The sequence below is a fragment of the Triplophysa rosa genome, linkage group LG9 (assembly GCF_024868665.1).
Source record: "Triplophysa rosa linkage group LG9, Trosa_1v2, whole genome shotgun sequence".
Lineage (NCBI taxonomy): Eukaryota > Metazoa > Chordata > Actinopteri > Cypriniformes > Nemacheilidae > Triplophysa > Triplophysa rosa.
In genome coordinates, this window is record NC_079898.1 from 17201645 (window position 1) to 17222856 (window position 21212).

General features: G+C 39.8%; 1 protein-coding gene across 1 annotated transcript; it reads left to right on the forward strand.

Annotated features, from left to right (window-relative positions):
• Window positions 1-14901: 14901 nt before the first annotated feature.
• Window positions 14902-20511, forward strand: fgf8a (fibroblast growth factor 8a). Its single transcript, XM_057342039.1, has 5 exons — window positions 14902-15574; window positions 15664-15700; window positions 16456-16636; window positions 18023-18129; window positions 19460-20511. Exons 1-5 carry the CDS (start codon window positions 15543-15545, stop codon window positions 19733-19735), a joined length of 633 nt encoding a protein of 210 aa, XP_057198022.1. The 5' UTR covers window positions 14902-15542; the 3' UTR covers window positions 19736-20511.
• Window positions 20512-21212: the final 701 nt, after the last annotated feature.

Consider the following 21212-nt stretch of genomic DNA (forward strand, 5'->3'; position numbering starts at 1 on the left):
GGGGCATTAGTTCTGGTTAGTAGTGATTGCCGATTTTATCATGGGTAAGTGGCAGTGATACAGTAAGTGGATGTGTGGTGGTGATGGGAATTGCAGCTGAACGTGTTCACAGAGTGAAGTCTGGCTGTAATTAACACAGGGAAACGGGCATTCCCACTGCAGCAGGTGCTAAAAAAATGCCATAATTGTGTGACGATGAATGGCTTGTGTAGAGAGGGACATCATCTGCTGGATAAGTACGCGTGTTGTCGTCGGTGTATGTGACATAGAGAACATTTCTCATTATGAAGCACATTACAGGATGGCTTTTCTGAAGAGGAAAGGATTTGGGAATTGGGTAAGGGTGGGAAACAATGAATGGGAAAGCCGGTTCTGTTTGCCACCCAGATGCTGACTGATTTTTAGTCGACTGTTCACAGAAACATACACTTAAACTCATCTCTCAGAATCAGTCCTGCACGTTGAGTAATATGCACCGCAGGGAGATACGCTTAAGAAAAAGTACTGAAGTATTTGTGAAAATCCATTGACAGCGGTGCGTATGACTTCCACCTGGCAAACCTGGCAGCTGCTCAACATGTTTAACGTCCCACCATATACATCTATGTACTTGTAGAGCATAAAAATAATAAAGTGTGTCAAACTTTTGGGTTGATATGAGCGCAGTGAAATCACACTTCCTAAATGCATGGAAGGGTGTGGAAGACACCCTTTTTTTGGCCGCACGTCAGATCTTTTGCATTCCAGATGTTTATCATCCTCGACACAAGCTGGGAATGCTACCCCAGAATAAAAAAGACCACAGAATTGTCAGCGTTCCTTCTTTTTTCACTCATCTCAATCATTATAATCATTCCAGCTTTGGACGCAGCTGACAAAGGCAGAGGATCACAGAAGAACAAGGTTCTTAAGTTTCACACCCGTTGAAAAGGATGGCGGCTCTGTTCGGCAAAAGAAAACAACCCAGTAGTTGGTGAAAAACATTATTTCCCCCATATTTGTACCAAACAATCTAGCAAATTATCACTTCTTTCCTCTCTTTAATTTAATGATCTGTCCCCATTGTGTGGCCGAGGACAGGTCCCCAATGGATATACAGTCTCATTGTAATACTCCCAGTTGTCTTTTTCAAAGTCGCCCTAATAACATGTCTTTATACCCAGCAGGAGCCTTTTCATGTTGTATTTATGAGCTTGCCGCACTTTACATATTCATTCTCCGGGTGTTAAACAATTGCCGGCGGGCTGCCACTCTGTCCCCAAAGCTTTTGGAAAGCCACCTACAACTCCGGTTCACAGCTGCGGGACCCTCGCGTCCTACGCGAGAACACTCGGGTTACTTCTGCTGCTTTCCCAGCATTTCTTCACCCTCAAATGAAACAAGCAAGACCTGGTTTGTACATACCAGTACATCAACAGAGGGCCTTAATGGCGCACCCCTCTTTAGAACAGCACTCCAGTGGAGAGGCCAAACTTAGTCCGGCGAACCGCCGCGTTGACAGTGCGGACATCAGACGTTTTGCTCCTCCCCACTGGGTCGGAGAGGGACTCCGAAGTGATGTGAGAGTGACATACACAAACACGGGAGAGCGAAGGCCGGGGTCGCTCTAACACACCTTGCCCGGTCGCAGAGAGAGCTGTGGGTGAAAGGGGGTGCAGGGTTACTGTAGCAGCACAACCCTCAACTCTACAGGCCTCGTTCAACACAAACAGAGCATCCCCAGGCTCCGGGAGACAGGCGGCCAGATAGAAGGCCAGTGATTGATTAGCCTCCCCTGCTAGCACATTGACAGCTCGTGTCGAGGATCCAGTGAGTCCCGTATCAAATGTATCAACTGCTCGCCAAAACAGTTCTTATTTCAGTCGGCCCCCCTCCCTTCCAATTGTCTCCTCCCACCGCCAATACATCAACTTTAAAGAGTCCCATTCAGCGATGCTTCCAGGTATAATCCACATCAATTTCCTGTCAATGAGATGTTCTTTTTATGCCTCTAATGTGTGTTTAATTTGAGCGGTTTACATTTGGTTTCTTGTGTATTTTACGCACTGAAAATATAGACAAGGTTTGTCAGCTGTCAATGTGGTTTGGTGATACAAAGATTTCTGAATTTTGATAAGATGTCACCACCAGCTGAGAAATGGTGGCCTGTTTATCTTTTTTATCTTGGAACAAATTTGTTGGTTAGTTCTGACCAAAAAAACAACAATATATTTCTGGAGACAAACCAGCCGTGTTTCTCAGAGGTGGCCACAAAGTAAGTGGCAGCAAAGATTCTCATTGACCCCCGGTGTCTATTTCTGGGGGCTTTGATAAGGAGGTCTCGGAGTGTTTTGGTTGGGGGTGGAGGTGGCAATGGGAGAAAGCTTTGAGATCTAGAGACAGGCCAGTGTGAGAGAGAAAAGAAGAGATGGACATGGAGGTCCTGCACGGGGTTATCAGGACGTCAAAATATCTGGGTCTCTGTCAGCAGAGCTGGGTGATTAACACATCGACGGCCACAAACGGGAAAGCAAGCAGGCACAGGGGTGAGACCAGGAAGATAACAAGACTGATTGACATATGAAGGGTGAGAGAGAGAGAGAGAGAGGGGGGGGGGAATGCTTGTAGAATGTTGTGTTGATCCTCCTGCTTTTCTTGCAATGCTTTGCATCTGTACTCTTTCCAATTGATGGCCATTATATTGATATATAATGATGTACGTTGTAATGATTTACATTGTTGCATAACTACAGCAATATAGATTTAACAAACTTATAAAGAAATCATTTGGAATTTCTAAGCACAGTTAATTATATTTTCCTTAAAGGGATAGTTCACATCAAAATGAAAATTCTGTCATCATTTATTCACTCTCTTGTCATTCCGAACATGTATGACTTTCTTTCTTCCGCAGAACACAAAAGAAGATATTTTGAAGAACGTTGGTGATCAAACAACACTGCTCCTCATTGACTTCCATTATACAGACACAAAACCACTGAAACATTCCCAAAATAATTTATTTTGTGTTCCACAGAAGTAAAAGTCATATACAGGTTTTAAACAACTTGTGGGTGAATAAATGATGAAAGAAATGTACATTTCTGGTTTTAACATCCCTTTAGGTTTCACTTGCATGCATTACGTCATTTTGCTGTTACTTCAAAATTTCAATGTGACTCTTTTGCAATAAGTGTTAAGCAGGTAAACAATTTCAATTTGCTTGAATTAAACAGGACAGAAAGGCATTGAAGCATAAAGTAGCCGTTCTCATTCATCAGGGGTCACGTTGACACATTTAACAAGTCCTTGTTGAATTTAACAAGCCTTTAGTTCAGTAGGCAATCCAGCACCACTTGATCTCCGGCCTCCATGAATGAGCTAGTTAGGCGTTTCACCTAATTGAGCCTAATGGAACACGCATCATAGCCAACTTTATCACACACAGTATGTCTGCTCGGGAGATAAGAGCCCGTTGGTACTCCCTGACTATTTAGTGCTTTTAAGCTGCTGTTAGAGAGGTTTTAAATGCCTGTTTATGCAGCTGTCGTTTATCATCTCTCAAATAGCAATGAGATTAAAAACAAGTGTATATATATATTGCTTCTCTGATTTTTTTTCTCTTGACAAAAAGACCCCACTGATCTCCTATAGACTTTTGGATAAGATCTCAGCAGTGTTTAGATACGCCAAGATGGCAAAATCTAACAAAACCGCAGAGATTTCCAACATTTCTCATTAAAGTCTTCCAAAACCAAATTATCCAAAATTATCTAGTGCTATACCTTTACTCTATATGTCTGACCCGATGGTGAGACCTCTCCTGAGCTATGAAGGAGCAATAAAACTTTTCTCTGGTCCTAAAGACCATTTGTCACAAATACGATCAAAGAGCTACAGTAATTCAAAATAACTCATCATTTCTGTTTACCTAATTGTAGCAGGAACAAATTCTAATGTAGGCTTGTATTTTGCATACATATGACAGGCCTAGAGAATCATTTGGAGATTTTTGTCACTGTTAAAGGGATAGTTTACCTTAAAAATGAAAATTACTAACCCTATTGTCTTTTTGAACCTATGTTATTTTCTTTCTTCTGCAAAACACAAAAGAAGATATTTTGAAGAATGTTGGTAACCAAAAACCACTGGTCCCCAGTGGACTTCTATTGTATGGACACAAAACCAATGCAAGTCCATAGGGACCAACGGTTTTCTGTTACCAACATTTTTCAAAATATCTTCTTTTGCATTCTGGAGAAGAAAGAAAGTCATACAGGTCTGAAATGACAGGAGGGTGAGTAAATGATGACAGAATTTTCATTTTGAATGTGAACTATCCCTTTAACAAGTCTGTGTTGTGTCATCGCTGCCGTCGGCCAAATTCTCAGCCTGTTCAAAGTAATATCACTCATTATTTTTGTGTTTCAGAGTCCGGTGGACTTATTCCGAGCGAGGCCTGCACGCCGTCTAATTGGTTCCCCAGGTTGTCTGTATAGGTAACATCTTGTTTCCATGCTAATGATGCTGTAGTGTGGTTTTACAGCTGCAGAGGGACAGCCGAGGTTATGAGGTCAAAGAAGGCGTGAGGGTGGCAGGGGATCCCCGTGCTTGTGTGGGGCTGACCTCAGAACAGCGTATATACACTGGAGGTTTTACAGCCGAAACATTTGGGTTATCTGGTGTTAGTTGCACACGGGGTGTTATGTTAACCTGACTTATGACTTGAAATGACATGAGAGAATTTTCTCCACTTTTGCAGACCTAAAAAGTAGTCGTTTTATGATTCGTCCTGTTCATTGATATTGAAGTTAAAACAAAAATAGGCTAAAATTTGATGTAGGAACTGGTGTAAACGTTATTAGACATTAGTTTATGAATATATTATCTTACTATTGTACATACAGATAAATAAAATGTAATATATATTGCAGCCATTGAGTTTCAGATGGCCTAAATCATTCACAAACAGTTCCAACCTGCATATGGAGCTAACATACTTTGTATGGAAAAATAATTACGACATCCTTTGAAGAGCACTATATAAACACAAGCACTCTTTGCATGCCTTTTCTCCTTTCAACTTTACCTTTCCTTAAAATTCCAGCAAGATTTGTACTTTCTCTGCTTTTTCAATCTGTTCATTTTCTACGTCTGGCCTCTGTCACCTCTATTTCTCTGTTCTCCTTGCTTTTGGCCATGCTCTTTGATTGCTTTTTCTGTTCCTTTTCATTTAGTGTAAGCTTAAATGGCATTTTCCTGTACTATCCTCTTTCTCTATACTAGCTACTAATGTTGTCTTATGAATATGTGTCAGTCTGTTAAAATCAGGCTTAAGTCTCAGTCTAATTTTGAGATACCCAACATCAAAACTTGATTTCAACCATTCATTTCACTATGATTTCAATCTTTAACATGACCTTACTCAGTCAATATTAAAGATATCAAGGTTATTTTTCACAGAATGTTCCTTACATTATGTAGGATGATTTTATGTAGAAAACTTAAGCTGGGCTTTCACTAGGTCATACAGTATGTTTGAAATGACAGTTGAGTTTGTGATCTATAATGATCTACTGCAATCAAGCCTGCAAATCATTCCTATAATTTATCCTTTATCCTTTATTTATCCTTTATCCTATAATTTATCCCCCAAAAATCTGTTATCATTTATTCACGCTTGTTGTTTTAAACACTAACCTTTTTTCTTCTATGGAGCATAATATAAGTTTTTCTACTTAATCATATTTTGCTAAAACAACATTAAATGATTAATTATCATTAACGTTAACTGTGTGACCAACTGCAACTATATTTGTGTATAAGCATGCACAAGCAGGAAATGTGGTGGAGGGCAAAAGTAAATAAGGACCTAAATTTATTTCTCATGCACACAAAAGTATTGTAGTGCTTCAGATAACTTTAGAAATAATAACATCTGCCATCTACTTTCGTAGTAAACAGCAGCTTTTTGCCAAATGTGTTCCATAAAAGAAAGAAATTTGTTCAGTGCAAAATAAGGGCCAGTAAAGACAGAATATTCATTTGTGGTTGAATTATTCGTAATATAAAAACTTTAGATAAATACGTATACTTATGTATACATATAGGTCTCATAAAGCTTTCACAAATTTTGAAATCGATCATATACACAGCGACACAGTGAAGCTGTCATTGTCTTGGGTGTTTTTAGTCTTAAAACAGCTGTATCTTGAGGTTTGTGTATTGTGAACAATCTGTATTTCTCTGTGTTTATCTGTGCATGTTTGACTCCAGATACCGAGTTGAAGAGTGTCTAAGACAAGACTTCCAGCAGAAACATGATCCAGCATAAGGTGATCTTTCCCTCTCTCCTTCTCCCAGTCTCTCTCTCTCTCTCTCTCTCTCTCTCTCTCTCTCTCATTCTGTCATCCTGGCTGGAGAATATTGAGAGACGAGTCAGATTCCCTCTGGGCCACTGAAATCTCTTTCTTCTTTGCTCCTGCCCTGTCCCTCCCTTTCTTATTCTGCACCAGACACCCACAGCCTAACCCTGTCCTCACTTAAAGAGACAAGATTTTTAACAGCCCGGCAGAACAGCTGTTAAATGCATTGATGTATATGACAGTGAGAAAAAAGAGACAGATATGGACAAACAGAGAGACAGAAGAACAGAGAAGAGACTAGGGAGCGATAAGCTGGGAGGTTACAAACGAGACATTTCAGAGATGAAGTGCTTGTGGAAGGAGATGAGGAAAAAGAGGAGAGAGAAATACAAAGGTGGAGTGACACTGGTTTGGCATGTATTGAGAGTGAACGCATTCCTGTGACTAGATTTTCGGTATTCCGTACATGTGTTTACAAGACTGTAAATCACGTTTCGCTCGAGATAGCGGCCGTGTAACAGTTCAAAGACAAGCGAGCCAAGAGGACAATAAATACTTACCATTCTACCATGGTTTGTGGTCTTCAGATGTTCTCAAGGACATGTCATTTTCTCTAAGCGAAGTCCTACCAGTTATTTTGAAGAGATACAAATGATTTACATTTATTCGTTTATCAGATGCTTTCATTTGATGTGATTTACAAATGAGATAAATACCAGCGAAAGGAATTTATCCAGAGGAGAACAGCATAAAGTTAAATTCACATTTGTGCGTTTGGCAGACGGTTGACAAAAACGTTTTGGTAACTGAACAACAGCGGTACCCATTAGCTTCTATTGAATGGACACAAAACCCATACCAATGGGTACCGGTGCTGTTGTTCCGTTACCAACATTATTCAAAATATTTTTTTGTGTGTTCTACAGAAGGAGGGAAATGTCATACAGGTTTGAAATGACAAGAGGGTAAATGATGACAGAATTTTCATTTTTGGTTGAACTTGCCCATTAGTGAAAGTGACCTATTTGTCAGATATAGTGACCCATACCTGAAATGTGACCTCTGCATTTAACCCATCCAGAGAGTAGTGAACACACGCACAGCAAGTGGTGAACACACGTACACCAGGAGCAGAGGGCAGCTATCACTGCAGCGCCCGGGGAGCAAGTAGGGGTAAGGTGCCTTGCTCAAGGGCACCTCAGTCGTTACCCGCCAGCCCTGAGAATCGAACCGGCAACCTTCTGGTCACGAGTCCGACTCTGTAACCATTAGGCCACGACTGAATTGCATTATATGCAGAAAATGATTAAAAAAAATAAAGTGACCCAAAAATGAAAATTCCGTCATCCTTTACTCACCCTCACTCATCTTTCAAACCTTTATGACTTTCTTCCTTCCGCAGAACACAGAAGAAGATATTTTGAAGAAAGTGGATAACCGAACAGCACTGGCCCCCATTCATTTCACAAAACCAATGCAAGTAGATGGGGTCCAGTCAACAACATTTTTCAAAATATCTTCTTTTGTGTTCTGCGGAAGAAAGTCATACAGGTTTGAAATGACAAGAGGCTGAGTAAATGATGACAGAATCTTTCATTTTTGCGTGAACTATCACTTTAATTAAAGTTCCACATTAAATATTACAAATGTGTGTATATTTAAAAGGCACAAAATGTCTCTCTTTTTTTAATCTATCCTCTGCCGTCACCACTTCTTCACATTCTTTTATGATGCTTCACGATGGATATCACAAAGAATCCTATTCATGGTCAAGAAATTAGATTCCTGATCCCAAAACGTTCTGTAGGTTTTCCTGTGGAAACCCAGAGAATAAAGGTACGGAACTGAAATCCCAAGCATTGCAATCACGTTTCTTACTGGTGTCCACAGTCGCCGGATCTTACGGACACAAGTAGGCCACACGGCTGCTCACAGCTTGCACTATTTCTGTTTTATTGTGCTATGCTTTATGCTGTGGTGGGCGGTGGCAGCTTTAAAACATTATAACAACTCAGGTCACTGACTTAATCTACACTCAGAGTCTGCATTACACTTACATTTTAGAGTTCAAACATATTCCTTACAGACAGAAAAGTGTTGGAAAAGTCACAGAGCAAGTGATTAGCTGTGTTTTCAGACACATTTGTGATTTTACTTAATAAAATACCTCCAGAACTACCTCACATTAAAGGTCTGCTCTGCCCCTACAATACATTTGGAAACGTGAAAAACTTCTGTCACTGTGACTTTCAACCCACGCAAGTCTCCACAATGGCATTCGCCAGCCAGCCAGGAACTATTTCCCACGCTTACCTTTCCTCGCCTGCAGACGGAGCGGCCGCTGGCTTCGTCCAAACAGCCCTCCCGAATCCTCGCTCTCTTGCGGCAGCGTGTGCCGTTTCATGTCTGGCTTAAGCCCGAGCAGTTATGCCGCCGTAAATTTAGTCTGTTCTTAGCCATTTCAGACATTCAGTCACTTCTCTCAGCTAATATCAAGCAGCGGTGACCCGCCAGTGCTTTTACGGCCAGTGTGTGTGTGTGTGTGTGTGTGTGCTGATCACGTATTGTAATAGCAGAACAGAGATGTAAAAAGCAGTCCGTGAGGAGAGCAGAGGGAATGGATGGTAGATGGAGAACATGAACGCGGTGGGAGCAGGGCAGTGCTTGGAATGAGGCCAACGTAGGTTTCTCACAAATGGAGGCCAGACGCAAGCACCAAGCGTGTGAAAAAGAAATAAATTGGTGACATGGAAAACGCAGCTTTGCTCTCTGCTCGCTCAGTTCGGTTTGGGTGCTAAATGGAGTTAGCTTATATACAGTTTAGATTTGAAATAGTGATATTTATATTAAAAGGATTACCTTAGATGTACAGGTGCCATGACTGGATTGCAGAATCCAGAGTCCACTTCAGCGGCTGTATGAATGCAACTTGTTGTCTGTTATTGATATGCGTATGACATGAGTGTGAGATTCATGTGTGCTATCAAAGTTTTTCCTTGATAAAACCAATTCGTATTAAACTAAGGAAGAAATTTCACAAATAATTTCACCTGTTTATAGTTTATTTGCATGCGCTCAGAATATTAGTTCTTTATGCAATTTGTACATTGCAGTTCTTTATATTGTAGTTACATTTAGGAAATTATTGAATATAATTGAATAAATTACTGTTATTTTTATACACCTTCGAGTTGTTCCAAATCTGTATAAATGTCTTTGTTTTGATGAACACAGAAAAGATATTTGGAAGAATGCTTGTAACCAAACAGTTCTTGGCCACCATTGACTACCATAGTAGGAAAAATTACTTTATAATTTTTATTTAGTCTGTTGAACACAAAAGAAGATATTTTAAAGAATGTAGGACAGCAAACAGTTCTGGGGCACTTTTGACTACCATTGTAATTTTTCCTACTATGGTAGTCAATGGTGGCCAAGAACTGTTTGGTTACAAGCAATCGTCCAAATATCTAAATATCAAACAAATAAATTTATACAAATTTGGAAAAATTTATACAAAAAAAAAAAACATGAAAAAAGTGTATCGGTTTGTGAATTCCCTCCTGACAATATAACTCAAGCTCTTCATGTCAAAATCTTTCAATGTGACTTCAGATGTTCCTCTCCGAGGCGTTAAATTTGCAGCAGCTCTTCTACGGTCATGATGTGGGGGTCTAACCTGCGCGTGTGTCCAAAGGCAACCGAAACCTGTTCTTCGGATGACTGTTGACCTTCACCTCTCTGCCGACCCAGGCCCTTAAACAGGGCGTGACGCAGATCTTTAAGTTACCACCCAGGAGCCAGCGCCGCCTGCAGCTCAGCCCGGCTGATGGATCTGAGTGTGGCCGCCAACCTCCAATCAACTCAGACATGAGCCCCAGGACCCCACAGTACAGGTCTGTCACACACAAAAAACATTTAAAGTGGCATGCAGTGCATGCTTATCCCCGAAAAGAGGGGGGGGGGTGAGCAAAGGAATGCAGAAAAGAAATGCGGTGGGTTAAAGATGTTACTGTACCAGGGGGGACGGTCCAGGCGGTGGATTAGATTTAATGCAAACAGCTGGCACGAAACCAATGTGAGTGGGCAAGACAAATTTCCAGTAACGGCGGAGGGCTAGATGACGAAACCATATTTTTCAACGTGTTCATATGGGATATATATTACTAACATGTGTTCAGTGAGAAAAAAGGTATATCGGGTCGAACCCAATGGGACTGTGAAACAACCACAGGCTTCGAGTATGAGAATAAACTGCTGAATTTTCAGGTAGAGATTTTCATAAGCAGATGGCAGTGAAAGACTTTCGTCCATATGGATATATTTTCAAAAAGGCATTAGTTTAACAACCGCAGTTCGTAGTCATGTACAAGAGTTATTTTATTTCTATCGGTACAGACCTACATGAACAGTGAAAATAAGAACAGAATGTTTGCAAACTCTCAAGCTCTGTTAATTTTCCATTATTCATAATTTGTTTATGCAGCATTCATATCATAGAGCTCCCTCCCTTTTCAGCAGGACTCTTTAAAGAGCGTCCATGGTGATATGATAAGATAATAAGCCATTGATATATGCAACGGGAGGCGTATTGTGTATTTGTGCTTTAACCCACCGCGTGCGGTTCGAGCCCACCGATACAAACAGCCCCACACACGCACAAACAAATGTGACCAGCTCCGTAGAATGCGATCGCTATGACATTAGTCTTTGGAGATCATTAGCTCGTGTTGGGCCAATTACATTCTTTGCATACTGAACTAATCTGTGGCTCTGCTGTCGAGGTTCCTCACCATTAGTGTGTTTGCTTATCCATTTCCTTCCCTCCCTCCAATTAACATGTCCCTCACTTTGGGTTTGTTCTGCCGGTGTGTGTTGCTGTGACGCCTGTCCATCACCTTGAGTCCCTCTGAAAGGACACTTTAAAAGTGAGAACAATGCTGCCACCTCTCAATCACTTCTGAGTGGTATTGGTACTCAAATGAGTGTTCTTCCCTGGGGTGTGTTTTGTCTTGCTGGTTTTCTTGCCCTGCTTAGTAAGGCCCCTGTGATGAATCTTACTGTAAGCAGGCCTGTCGGGCGTTACCGTGGCGAAGGGTGAGGCGAGACAGGCGTCCGGCGTCACCCGTGAAAGCGGATGGATTGATGCGCGCAGGCTTTTGGTACCCCTCGGCCCCTCCTGCGCTGTTCGCTATCCCTCTGGAAGAGCCATCAGGCCCCAGAGGCCCCCAGCAGGTAGCCTACTCCCTACAGCCAGGCACAGGGCCTGCCTGCCCTCCTCTTAACCCCAGGAGCATCGACAGCAATCCCTGCCACCGCAGGGGTTCTCTGGCCCTGCCCCCTATTTCTCGCTCTTCTCTGCTGATTCTTTCCCTCCTTCTCTGACTTTTTTATCATATTTACTTCTGTCTTGAAGTAAGTCGGTGGCACGCGTTCTTTGCCTCTCACACCCCTATGTTTTTAATTTCGTATTCTCTCTCTGTTTAAATAACTTTCAGTGGTTTGGTCCTTAAATGGATATAGTTCTGTCTGAAAATTCTGTCATCGTTTATGCACCCTCAATTTCCAAGCATGTATAAATGCGTTCAGCTGAATGCAAAACATAAACCGGTATGTAATCAAACAGTTCTGGGGCACCATTGACTACCATAGGAAAACATCTGCTATGGTTGTCAGTAGTGCCCCAGAACTGTTTAGTAATTTTTTGAAATATCTTTTTTTGTGTTATACATAACAAAGAAACGTATACAGGTTTGGAACAATTTGAGGGTGAGTAAATGATGACAGAATTTTTATTTTTGGGTGAACTGTTCCTTTAAGAACTATATGGGTTTTTGCTGCTGAATATTACATGAACATTACTGAATTTTACAAACACTATATAAGTTTTTTTATTTAATTCGAAAGATCTTCATAATCAGTTTAAAGCAATCTTAAGTCTTATTTTCCCTCTTTTTGTAGTCAAATCCTTGAATAAAGCATTTAAATAAATGCACAAATTACTAAGCTAAAATTTTGTTCCACTGCATAACTGCCATCAAGTCTGAAAAAATCTCAGTTATTTCAGTAATTCCACTCTGGCACCTTGCCCACATCAGACATGGTTGTCAACACCTCAGGAAAGCTATGTCCTTTCCAAGAGTGCCATTCCATCCTCCACATATCTGCCCCTCTTTCTCCCTCTCTACATATCCAACCTATCAAAAAAGAGACATGCACACTTTCGAGGGCATGATCACTTAAAACATTTTAGAAATATTAAACTGAGCGAGAAAAACATTTCTTTTATATGAGCATTAAATGCAACTTTTGACCAAATTTTTGACATCTTTACTATCAAAATGAATCAGCATCCTCCTGTTCTGACTTGTTGTTGATTACAGCATTGATGCAGCATCATATGAAATTCTGCATTCAGATATTTTAAATGGATGTAAAAGTGTGTAATGTTTTGAGCTATTTGCATATTTATGTTTTTTGGTGTGAAGAAGACATGTGCAAAGTTTACCACCACGTTTCAAGACATGAATAGAAAAACATACTCTTACTCCCTGGCTCTTTGTCCAGTAGGTAGGCAAAAACAGCTCATCCTCAGATTAGTCATCCTGTATTAGGCAATGAGCAACAAAGTTAACCAGGAGCCCAGCTCTGCCTCAGGCCTTGTAGAAGTACTCAGCCATGGAATGAAATGTTGACTTTGCAATGGTCCATTAATATCAGTCCACTTAAACACCAAGCCTAATGTATACAAAAGAAAATAAAAAAACATGTACTGTCCCAAGACAGCAGTGGAAGCCTTGTCATATGCGTGAAGACTTTACTCAGTTTGCTTTGAGTAATGTGATCAGGAAGTATCCATGTTAAAAGCAGAGATAGCAGTCAGTTGCTCACAGAATTTTCAAAGAAAAACCTGCAAAGAATGGTCGAGCATACTAAAAATACATGTATGTGTTAATAAGGCTTTATTCTGAGGGTTTTAGTTGATAGGTGGAGGTGGTTGAAGTGCATTTAAAAAAATGCTGGGTTATTTTCAGCATTGTTTAGAAAATAACGTTTTTAAAGAAACTAGCGCCTATACAAATTTCACCTCCCTGCAGTTTTTTTTATTTCAGTGATATGTTTAAGATGACCATGATACCTAAAAACATTTCCCCTAATTTAATTGTCATATTATTTGTATACATAAACTATACAATTTATTAGAGTGAGAGTGTGTGTGAGAGAGAGAGAGTAGCATACACCTGTAACAGTTTTACGAGGCGCCCTCCTGTGGTGTAAATGTTTGTTGCATTGGATGTTTTACTGGTCACATTCCTCAAATTAGTAATTAGAGTTTGTCTTCATGGTGATTGGAGTTTTAGAGTTGACGTGCTAGAAAGTGATAGCACTTACAAATATATTTATTATGAGATGTCCGATATCACACTGTTTGTCGGTAATATTTGAATCAATTCTTGATCAAATAAGTTTCACCCGCAGCTAGACGTGCTTTCATGTTGAGCATTTCACATTGAAGGGCGTCGGCAATAACGTCTTTAACAAATTCAAAAAGTTGCAAATCGCATATAAGCGGAGGCCTATCCTGAGTGATGGTGGGCCATCAAAGCCTCTGAATTCTCTGATGTAGCTTTTTGAAAAGTAACATAATGGAGGGTGGGGCTGAGTTATTTTGACGTTTAATTAGTCCCGATTAGAAATAGATGGATTGGCTTGGTCTTTTCTTCGCTTGACTGAATGACATTTCTGTAATATGTTTGCAGATAAACTGACAATTTGTTTTCCTCGTGGTTTGCGGTGGATAATTAACATTAATTACATTAAAAAAAACCTTTTTAGTCATTGGTTTTAATTTATTGCAAGGTTTCGAGAAATAGCATCAGTGTGCGCAGAGCACATGACATTAAATAATATGTTAGCGAGGTGATAGGCTATGTTGCATTTCTTTTTTACAGCCTTTTCTGTAGGTTTAAAGAACATTGTCAGTACATGACAAGAAATGAGACACTTCACACCTGTTATCCTTCTGATGTTTTAGGCATTTTTCTTTTCAGAAAAAAACCGCTAATCGTCTGTAATCCTTTTAATATGTCTCACACTTTCCTTTTGCAATACACAAGTCACCAGTAAACCAGTTCTGCAGTCTGCGGCATTGCATAATAGCCTTAGTTTCAGTTTTGAAATCAGAATAAACACAATTTATTTCAAGCTTGGTTACTGAAGGCTTGCGTTTAAATGTTTATTTGTTTATTTATTTTTAATTTTACGTTTTTAATGTTGTTTTTAAACAAAAACGCTTCATGCAAGTCCTTTTCGGTGAAGACTGCATGTATTTCATGCGTTTCGATTACATTCTAAATATGTGAATGACGCTTTCTAAACTTCTTTGAGTGCTTATGGACTCAGGTGAAGGCATATTTAAAAATGGTTTGGGTGGGGGTTTGAGTGAGGGGGGGGGGTCTCTTGCTTTTGTTCTATTGAAAAGGGGGCTTGTTCCTCCAGGACCAACCCTACCATTTTAACCAGGGGTGTAAGCGCGAACGGGGTTGACATTGGTGACTGACTGGCAATGGGAGAAGAGGAGGGGATAAGAGAGTCCAGCCAGTCCAGCAACACTGTTTCTTGAAGAAAGATCAGCAGCACGGCAAGAGGTGCGCTGTCCTGCCTCCTCTGAGTGACATTCCCACAGGAGTCAGACTGAATGATCAAGGGGATACGCCTGGATCAAACGTCAAAGGATTCCCCGTTGGATCTATTTCTACAGACAGACAGCACTCACCTTGGACAGCAGAGGACTTGGGCTTTTGTTGCTAAAGTCTTCATGATAGCTGCATTAGAGGAGCTCCTTCGCTTAAACTTGAAAAGCAAATAATTTAAAAGATCGAAGTTTTGCGTGAAGTGCACTTATTTGTTATTCTCGTTTTATTATGAAGGAAATCCAGCTTGTGCTTATAGTTGTCAGTGGTGTCAATCTTTAGAGTCGACGTTTTGTCTGCAAAAATACTGGACATTTTTTCTGCCTCCGTGCAGGTTTTTTATATTTGCTAGTTGATCTGTTCATCATATGTTGCGAGGCGCACTTTGGATACCAGCTCAGGACTTTACGCGTTTCAACTGGAAAACCTATTTTTTAAATCTCAGCAAATTACACATAATTGTGTCCGCTAATTTTTTCCTCTTAGGCCCGTCCCCTCCAGCAACATGAGGCTCTTTCCATCGCGATTGAGCTATCTGTAAGTATATTTCCTTTTCTTCTTTACGCACTAACAGCTGTTCTTTGCTATATTTATATTTGAATCTAATCTAATATTTTTTCTTCCAGATTACTTCACCTCTTTGCGTTTTGCTACTATGCTCAGGTATGTGCAACATTTTGATTCTATATTAACAACTCCATATTTTTCATATTTTCACTGGATTGTTTATACTTCTGTTGGAAAGTATTTAAAATATCGTTACCTAAATCATATTAATATCCAGTTTGCATAAACGCGAATTTTAGTTTCCTATTTTTTAGATTTGCTTTAGGCAGATAAGTAAAAGTTCAATTGAAATAAGCCACTAAACACAGTGAGCTTGGAGAAGGTGTTACGTGTTCTTATCAGATGGGTATCACAGTGGGCGCAGTAACCTGGCAGGTAACACTACCATACTGGCACGGGGCGCGTGTGCATGAGCGCGTGAAGTATGCCAGGCTTTAGTCAATGATGAAACATGTCGTGGGGAGATAAAAACATAAGGGGTACTAAACTTTTATAGCCATGTCCTCTGCGCTTTTAATAAATCATTAGAACCAATAGGTTGTCAGCCTTAAAAGCGCTTGCGCACGATTTGGACAATTTGTAATAACGTTTGTGGGGAATTTTTTGCAATGAAATTTAAACCGTCAATTACAGTGTCTCAATGTTAAAGCAGTTTATTTTAGTTTAAACATATCAAGCGCCTTTTGTCTGATTAAATGAATATGTGATTAATAACTCTCATTTACGTTACTATACTTACTGTGAATAGTCTATAGGCCTATAGAGAGAGCAACATAATTTATAGGCCCATATAAACGAATGATGAAACAATTTATGCAAGTATTGATTATATGGTATTTAATTTCTGACAGGTAACCATTCAGTCCCCGCCTAATTTTACACAGCATGTGAGTGAGCAAAGTAAGGTGACGGACCGGGTCAGCCGTAGACTCATCCGGACCTACCAGCTTTACAGTCGAACCAGCGGCAAGCATGTGCAAGTTCTGCCTAACAAGAAAATCAACGCCATGGCCGAAGATGGCGACGTTCACGGTAAGAGCATCATCCTTATTTTTCATACAAACACGCTCTCAGTTCAATGATATCAAAATCCTTTGGGATGCTGTTTAATTAATTAAAGGGATGATTTTTCCTCAATTATTATGTCTCTGCTTGTTGCAAAATAGTTTTCAATAATTTTCAGTTTCTTGATTAAAAAAACGTGCATTAAATAGCTTGGCATCTGGTCAGTTGGTGAAGTTTAAAAAGAGGCGGAGAGCAAAACAAATGTTAAATGGATTTTAGATTGTTGAAGGTGATTCTCTAGAGGGACGCGCGGGTCTGGTAGAGCCATTAGAACTCATCTTACTTCAACCTTCTAAACATTTCCTGGAGAACATTCCCCTTCTCTCCTGACCAACTCGAGGATGAAAATATGTCTAGCCCAATTCTGACCCTTTCGTTTGCTTTCTAAGGACAGTCCTGTTGAAAGATCTCATACAACCTCAATGAACTCTAAATAACAGTTAGACGAACATATAGGTGGTGTTTTATTGGCTAATTATTCAAATGATTTCGTTTAAAGAAATCGAGGGTTAGCAGAGATATTGTAAAAAGGTCCTCACAAAAAGTGACTTTCATATGATTCTGAAAATAATAACTGATTTATGTTCAATTTGTTTTATGTTATTCTTCTTTTATAATTAATATACGTAACAATCTTATTTATGCATATCTCTCTCATGTGGTTTAATTACATAAACCCAATATTTATAAGCTCTGTTATGGTATTTTTGGAAGACTGGTTCTGGCTCTGCATGGCTGTGGTGACATCCATGTCACCTGAGCATGTTGTAGAGACAGCAGGGCTGTTAGTTGGGGCCAGTGCCTGGCTCCAGATCTGGGCTTGTGGTTAGGCTCTTTACCAGCAGGTTATCTGACCCCCTCCATTTGAACCATAACTCTTTACGATCACTCCGAGTATGGGGGCTGAATCAGAGAACGGCTGCAAGTGCTAATTCTTGGCATGGAGAATATATATTTCCCAGGAAAATTCTTAACATATCAATTTTTTTATCAATAAAAAATAGAAATAGTAAAATGTATTTTTTCATTCCGCCACTAAAAAGATTGTATATTTATATTACATATTTACATTTCTTTTTTGGTATGTTGATGACATATTAATTTACATATTGTTTATGCACTGAAAAAGTTGAAAGTCCTGCCAGGAAGTTTTTGGTTCCTTTCAAAAGAATTAAAGTGCACGTGTTTTTATCATTTTGCTAGAATTAAAGCTTACATAAATCCTAAAGAGTGGTCCCTTTGGATTTCATACGGTTATGCCCATGTGTGTATCTGTAGGTGTATGTATATTTTGATTTGTGTTTCTTTCTAAGTCCCATCATCTGACGTCTATTCATTTTTTTATTTTTACAGCCAAGCTCATAGTGGAGACTGACACATTTGGGAGTCGGGTACGAATTAAAGGAGCGGAAACGGGCTTCTACGTTTGCATGAACAGGAGGGGGAAGCTGATTGGCAAGGTAAGAGAAAACATCACCATTTATAAGTTAATTCAATAGAATATTATGTATCGGAGATTGGTTTGGTGTGCATCACAAGTGATAAGAAATCTTAGGCAGGGAAAGAAAGAAAAAATTCACACTTAATTCACAAAATATTACAGACTACCGACTGCTTCCTATCAGCATTTTAAATGCTTGTGGAGTTCTCCTCTGATCTCAATCTTACCAAGGAGATTTTCCAGAGAGTCAAACTAGTGTTTATCAAAGAGCTACGCTTTTATCTGTTAGTGGGCACCGGCTCTTTCCTGGGTGCAGTAGGCACAATCGAGTGTGAAGAATGGGATCTTTCTTCCTTTTTTAGCTGGCTACTCTTGTTCCAATGTGGATTTGTGCCTTCTCCTTGCTGTGCATGGTAATAAAGTGGGATGGAGGTTCGGCCCCCACCTCCCAGCACCCTGCCAGGTGGACCATCTGCTTGGCACCCCTGATCTTATGCTATCTGACATATTGGCCGCCCAACGACAGCCTGCATGAGAGCGTTTTTTTTCTTGTGTTGCTGTTTGTTATTGGTCAATACAGGAGTCTTTTTTCGGTTTTGGATTTTAGATTTTTAACAGGCCATTTTGTTAAGAGGCTGGGGAAAGATTTGGCTCATTACGGCATTTATGTGTTGCATTGGCCGGATAACATTTAATGGTCCTGTTGCAATGCTCACTAAAGTGGTAATGTTGAAAAATCTAATTATAAATGAAGAGTTTGGTTCCAAGACTAGACTAAACGTTTTTAACATTTTTCAAAAATCATGTTTTTTTATCTTTTAATATCAATCATACTGCAGTTAGTTTGTTTTGAGTTAAGCCATAAAAAAAAAATACAGCTAACTAACACAATAAAACAATAAAAACATGAGAACATAATAAAAACGATTTTTGAAAAATAAACAAAACGGAGTTATCTCATTTTGGAACCAAACTCTTCATATATAATTATACGCAAACAGTCATATACAGGTAGTATACATTTGGAATATATAGAGTTGATGTTTTTATCGATCAGTGTCTTGGGCTAAGTGTTAGGAATATATTCTGGATTCAACTTGTTAAAAATGAGTTAAACGGAAGGCAAAGTTGAAAACTGAAAGGCATACTTTTTGAAAATGCCCTAGTGTTTACTGAAGAGAGAAAGTCATTGGCTTCTGCTGTCATTTCTCTCTCTTGATCTTGGATCATAATGACTTAAGCATAAGCTGTGTGCGTATGGGGAAGAGCTATGTAAACTGGAGCAGACGTTTTTCAAATACTTTTCGATAAGCGGCTTATTCATAATGTGATTTGTCTTGTCTTTACAGAATAACGGTCATGGGAAAGACTGCATTTTCACAGAGATAGTACTGGAGAATAACTACACAGCTCTACAGAATGTGAAGTATGAAGGCTGGTACATGGCATTTACACGCAAAGGCAGACCCCGCAAGGGCTCCAAAACCAGGCAACATCAACGGGAAGTCCACTTCATGAAGAGGCTGCCCAGGGGACATCAAATCGCAGAGCACAGACCCTTTGATTTCATCAACTACCCTTTCAACAGACGGACTAAACGCACCCGCTACTCTGGAGAGCGTTGAAGAGTGACGCTGGAGGAGAGAAAGTGAAAAATACTTCTATTAAATAATCTTGTGGACTCCTGAAAACATTTTTGTACTGAGCAACAATATACCTAACCTTTAGTTTTTTTTATGAATTTTCAGAAATTACGAAAAAAAAAGAAAAAAAATCTCAAGAAAAAAAGAGATTTATTTTTGTACCCCTGACTTTTAGTACTGACCTGTGTCAAATGATAGAAAATCAAAGCACGGGACATTTAAGTGCTGACATTGTAGTAGTGCGTGGACTTCTTCCATCTTTCTCCCTTTCTGGTTTGTTTCATTTGATTTGGATGGTTTTCGAGTAATTTATAACTCTTCGTAATGCTGCTCAGGGGGACTTCAAGGGCCCGAGAGAGAATGCACTGACAACACAAGGCTGTATTCGGTTACACAGGCAGCCGGGGCACCTCTCGACCACCCAGTGATAAGATACCCAGCTCATCTCTCAGTAACCTCTCTGGTTCTTGATTCTGGAACTCTCTAGAGATAAACACGGTTAAAGCAAACAGAGCTTTAAATACATATTTAAATGTGGCAGCTACAATTTAATGATCACAGGTTTCCTACCGTGAACTGGAAGTGTAAATTCCAAGGTGTATAAATGTACGAAACTGTAGGAAAAGCTTTGTTCTTTGTTGCATTTTGTTTGTCTGTTTTTTATACAAATATAAATATATTTTTATTTGAGGATGTGTAAAATAATTTTAATGATGGAAATATTTATTTAAAAACGTGTAATAAATTTTACCTTAGGATACTGACGTCCGGCTCATCTTTTGTCTTGTGTTTTTGCATAATGAACCCTGTTTCAAAGTATTCCTTTGCTATTTTAAGGAATTTGTATACATTTTGTCTGTACAAGACACATTGAGCATCTACATGTCATTATCAACAGCAGCATTCAGCTGTCGATTAATCTCGAATCATTTTTAGGTTTGAAAGGCCTCATCTATAGAAAATAAGGCTAGTGCAGTCTTTGTATGAAACTTGTCATTATGTAATATATTCATAATAAAAACCACCATTGTTTGCATAACCCTTCTGGTTAGTGACCAGTACGGAGTGAGACACTGGGTCTCTCCCCCCAGAATGTTTGGAATGGCACAGCTCAGGTCAACGGCTCAGTAGGGCGGTCTCTCTCCAGGGGGCTATACTGTTTGGTCTCTCCTCTGGCTGAACTGGACATGCTGCGGCTCCCTGGCCCTGGATCCTCACCCTCAGTCAGGTGTTTTTCTTTAATCTCAGACCTTTAACTCCCTGTAGCTTAATCTGATTGGAGGAGTATCTGTTTTGTCCGAGCGGGGTGGTGTGTGTTTGCGGACAGGGTTCCAAGGAGCCGAAAGCTAAGATCAGAGGGCAACATATAGTGAGAAAGAGAGAACAGGGATTTGTGGTCTGAGATCACTATCACCTTTTTGTTTGTGATGAGGAGGATTATTAAAGCCCTGAAATACAC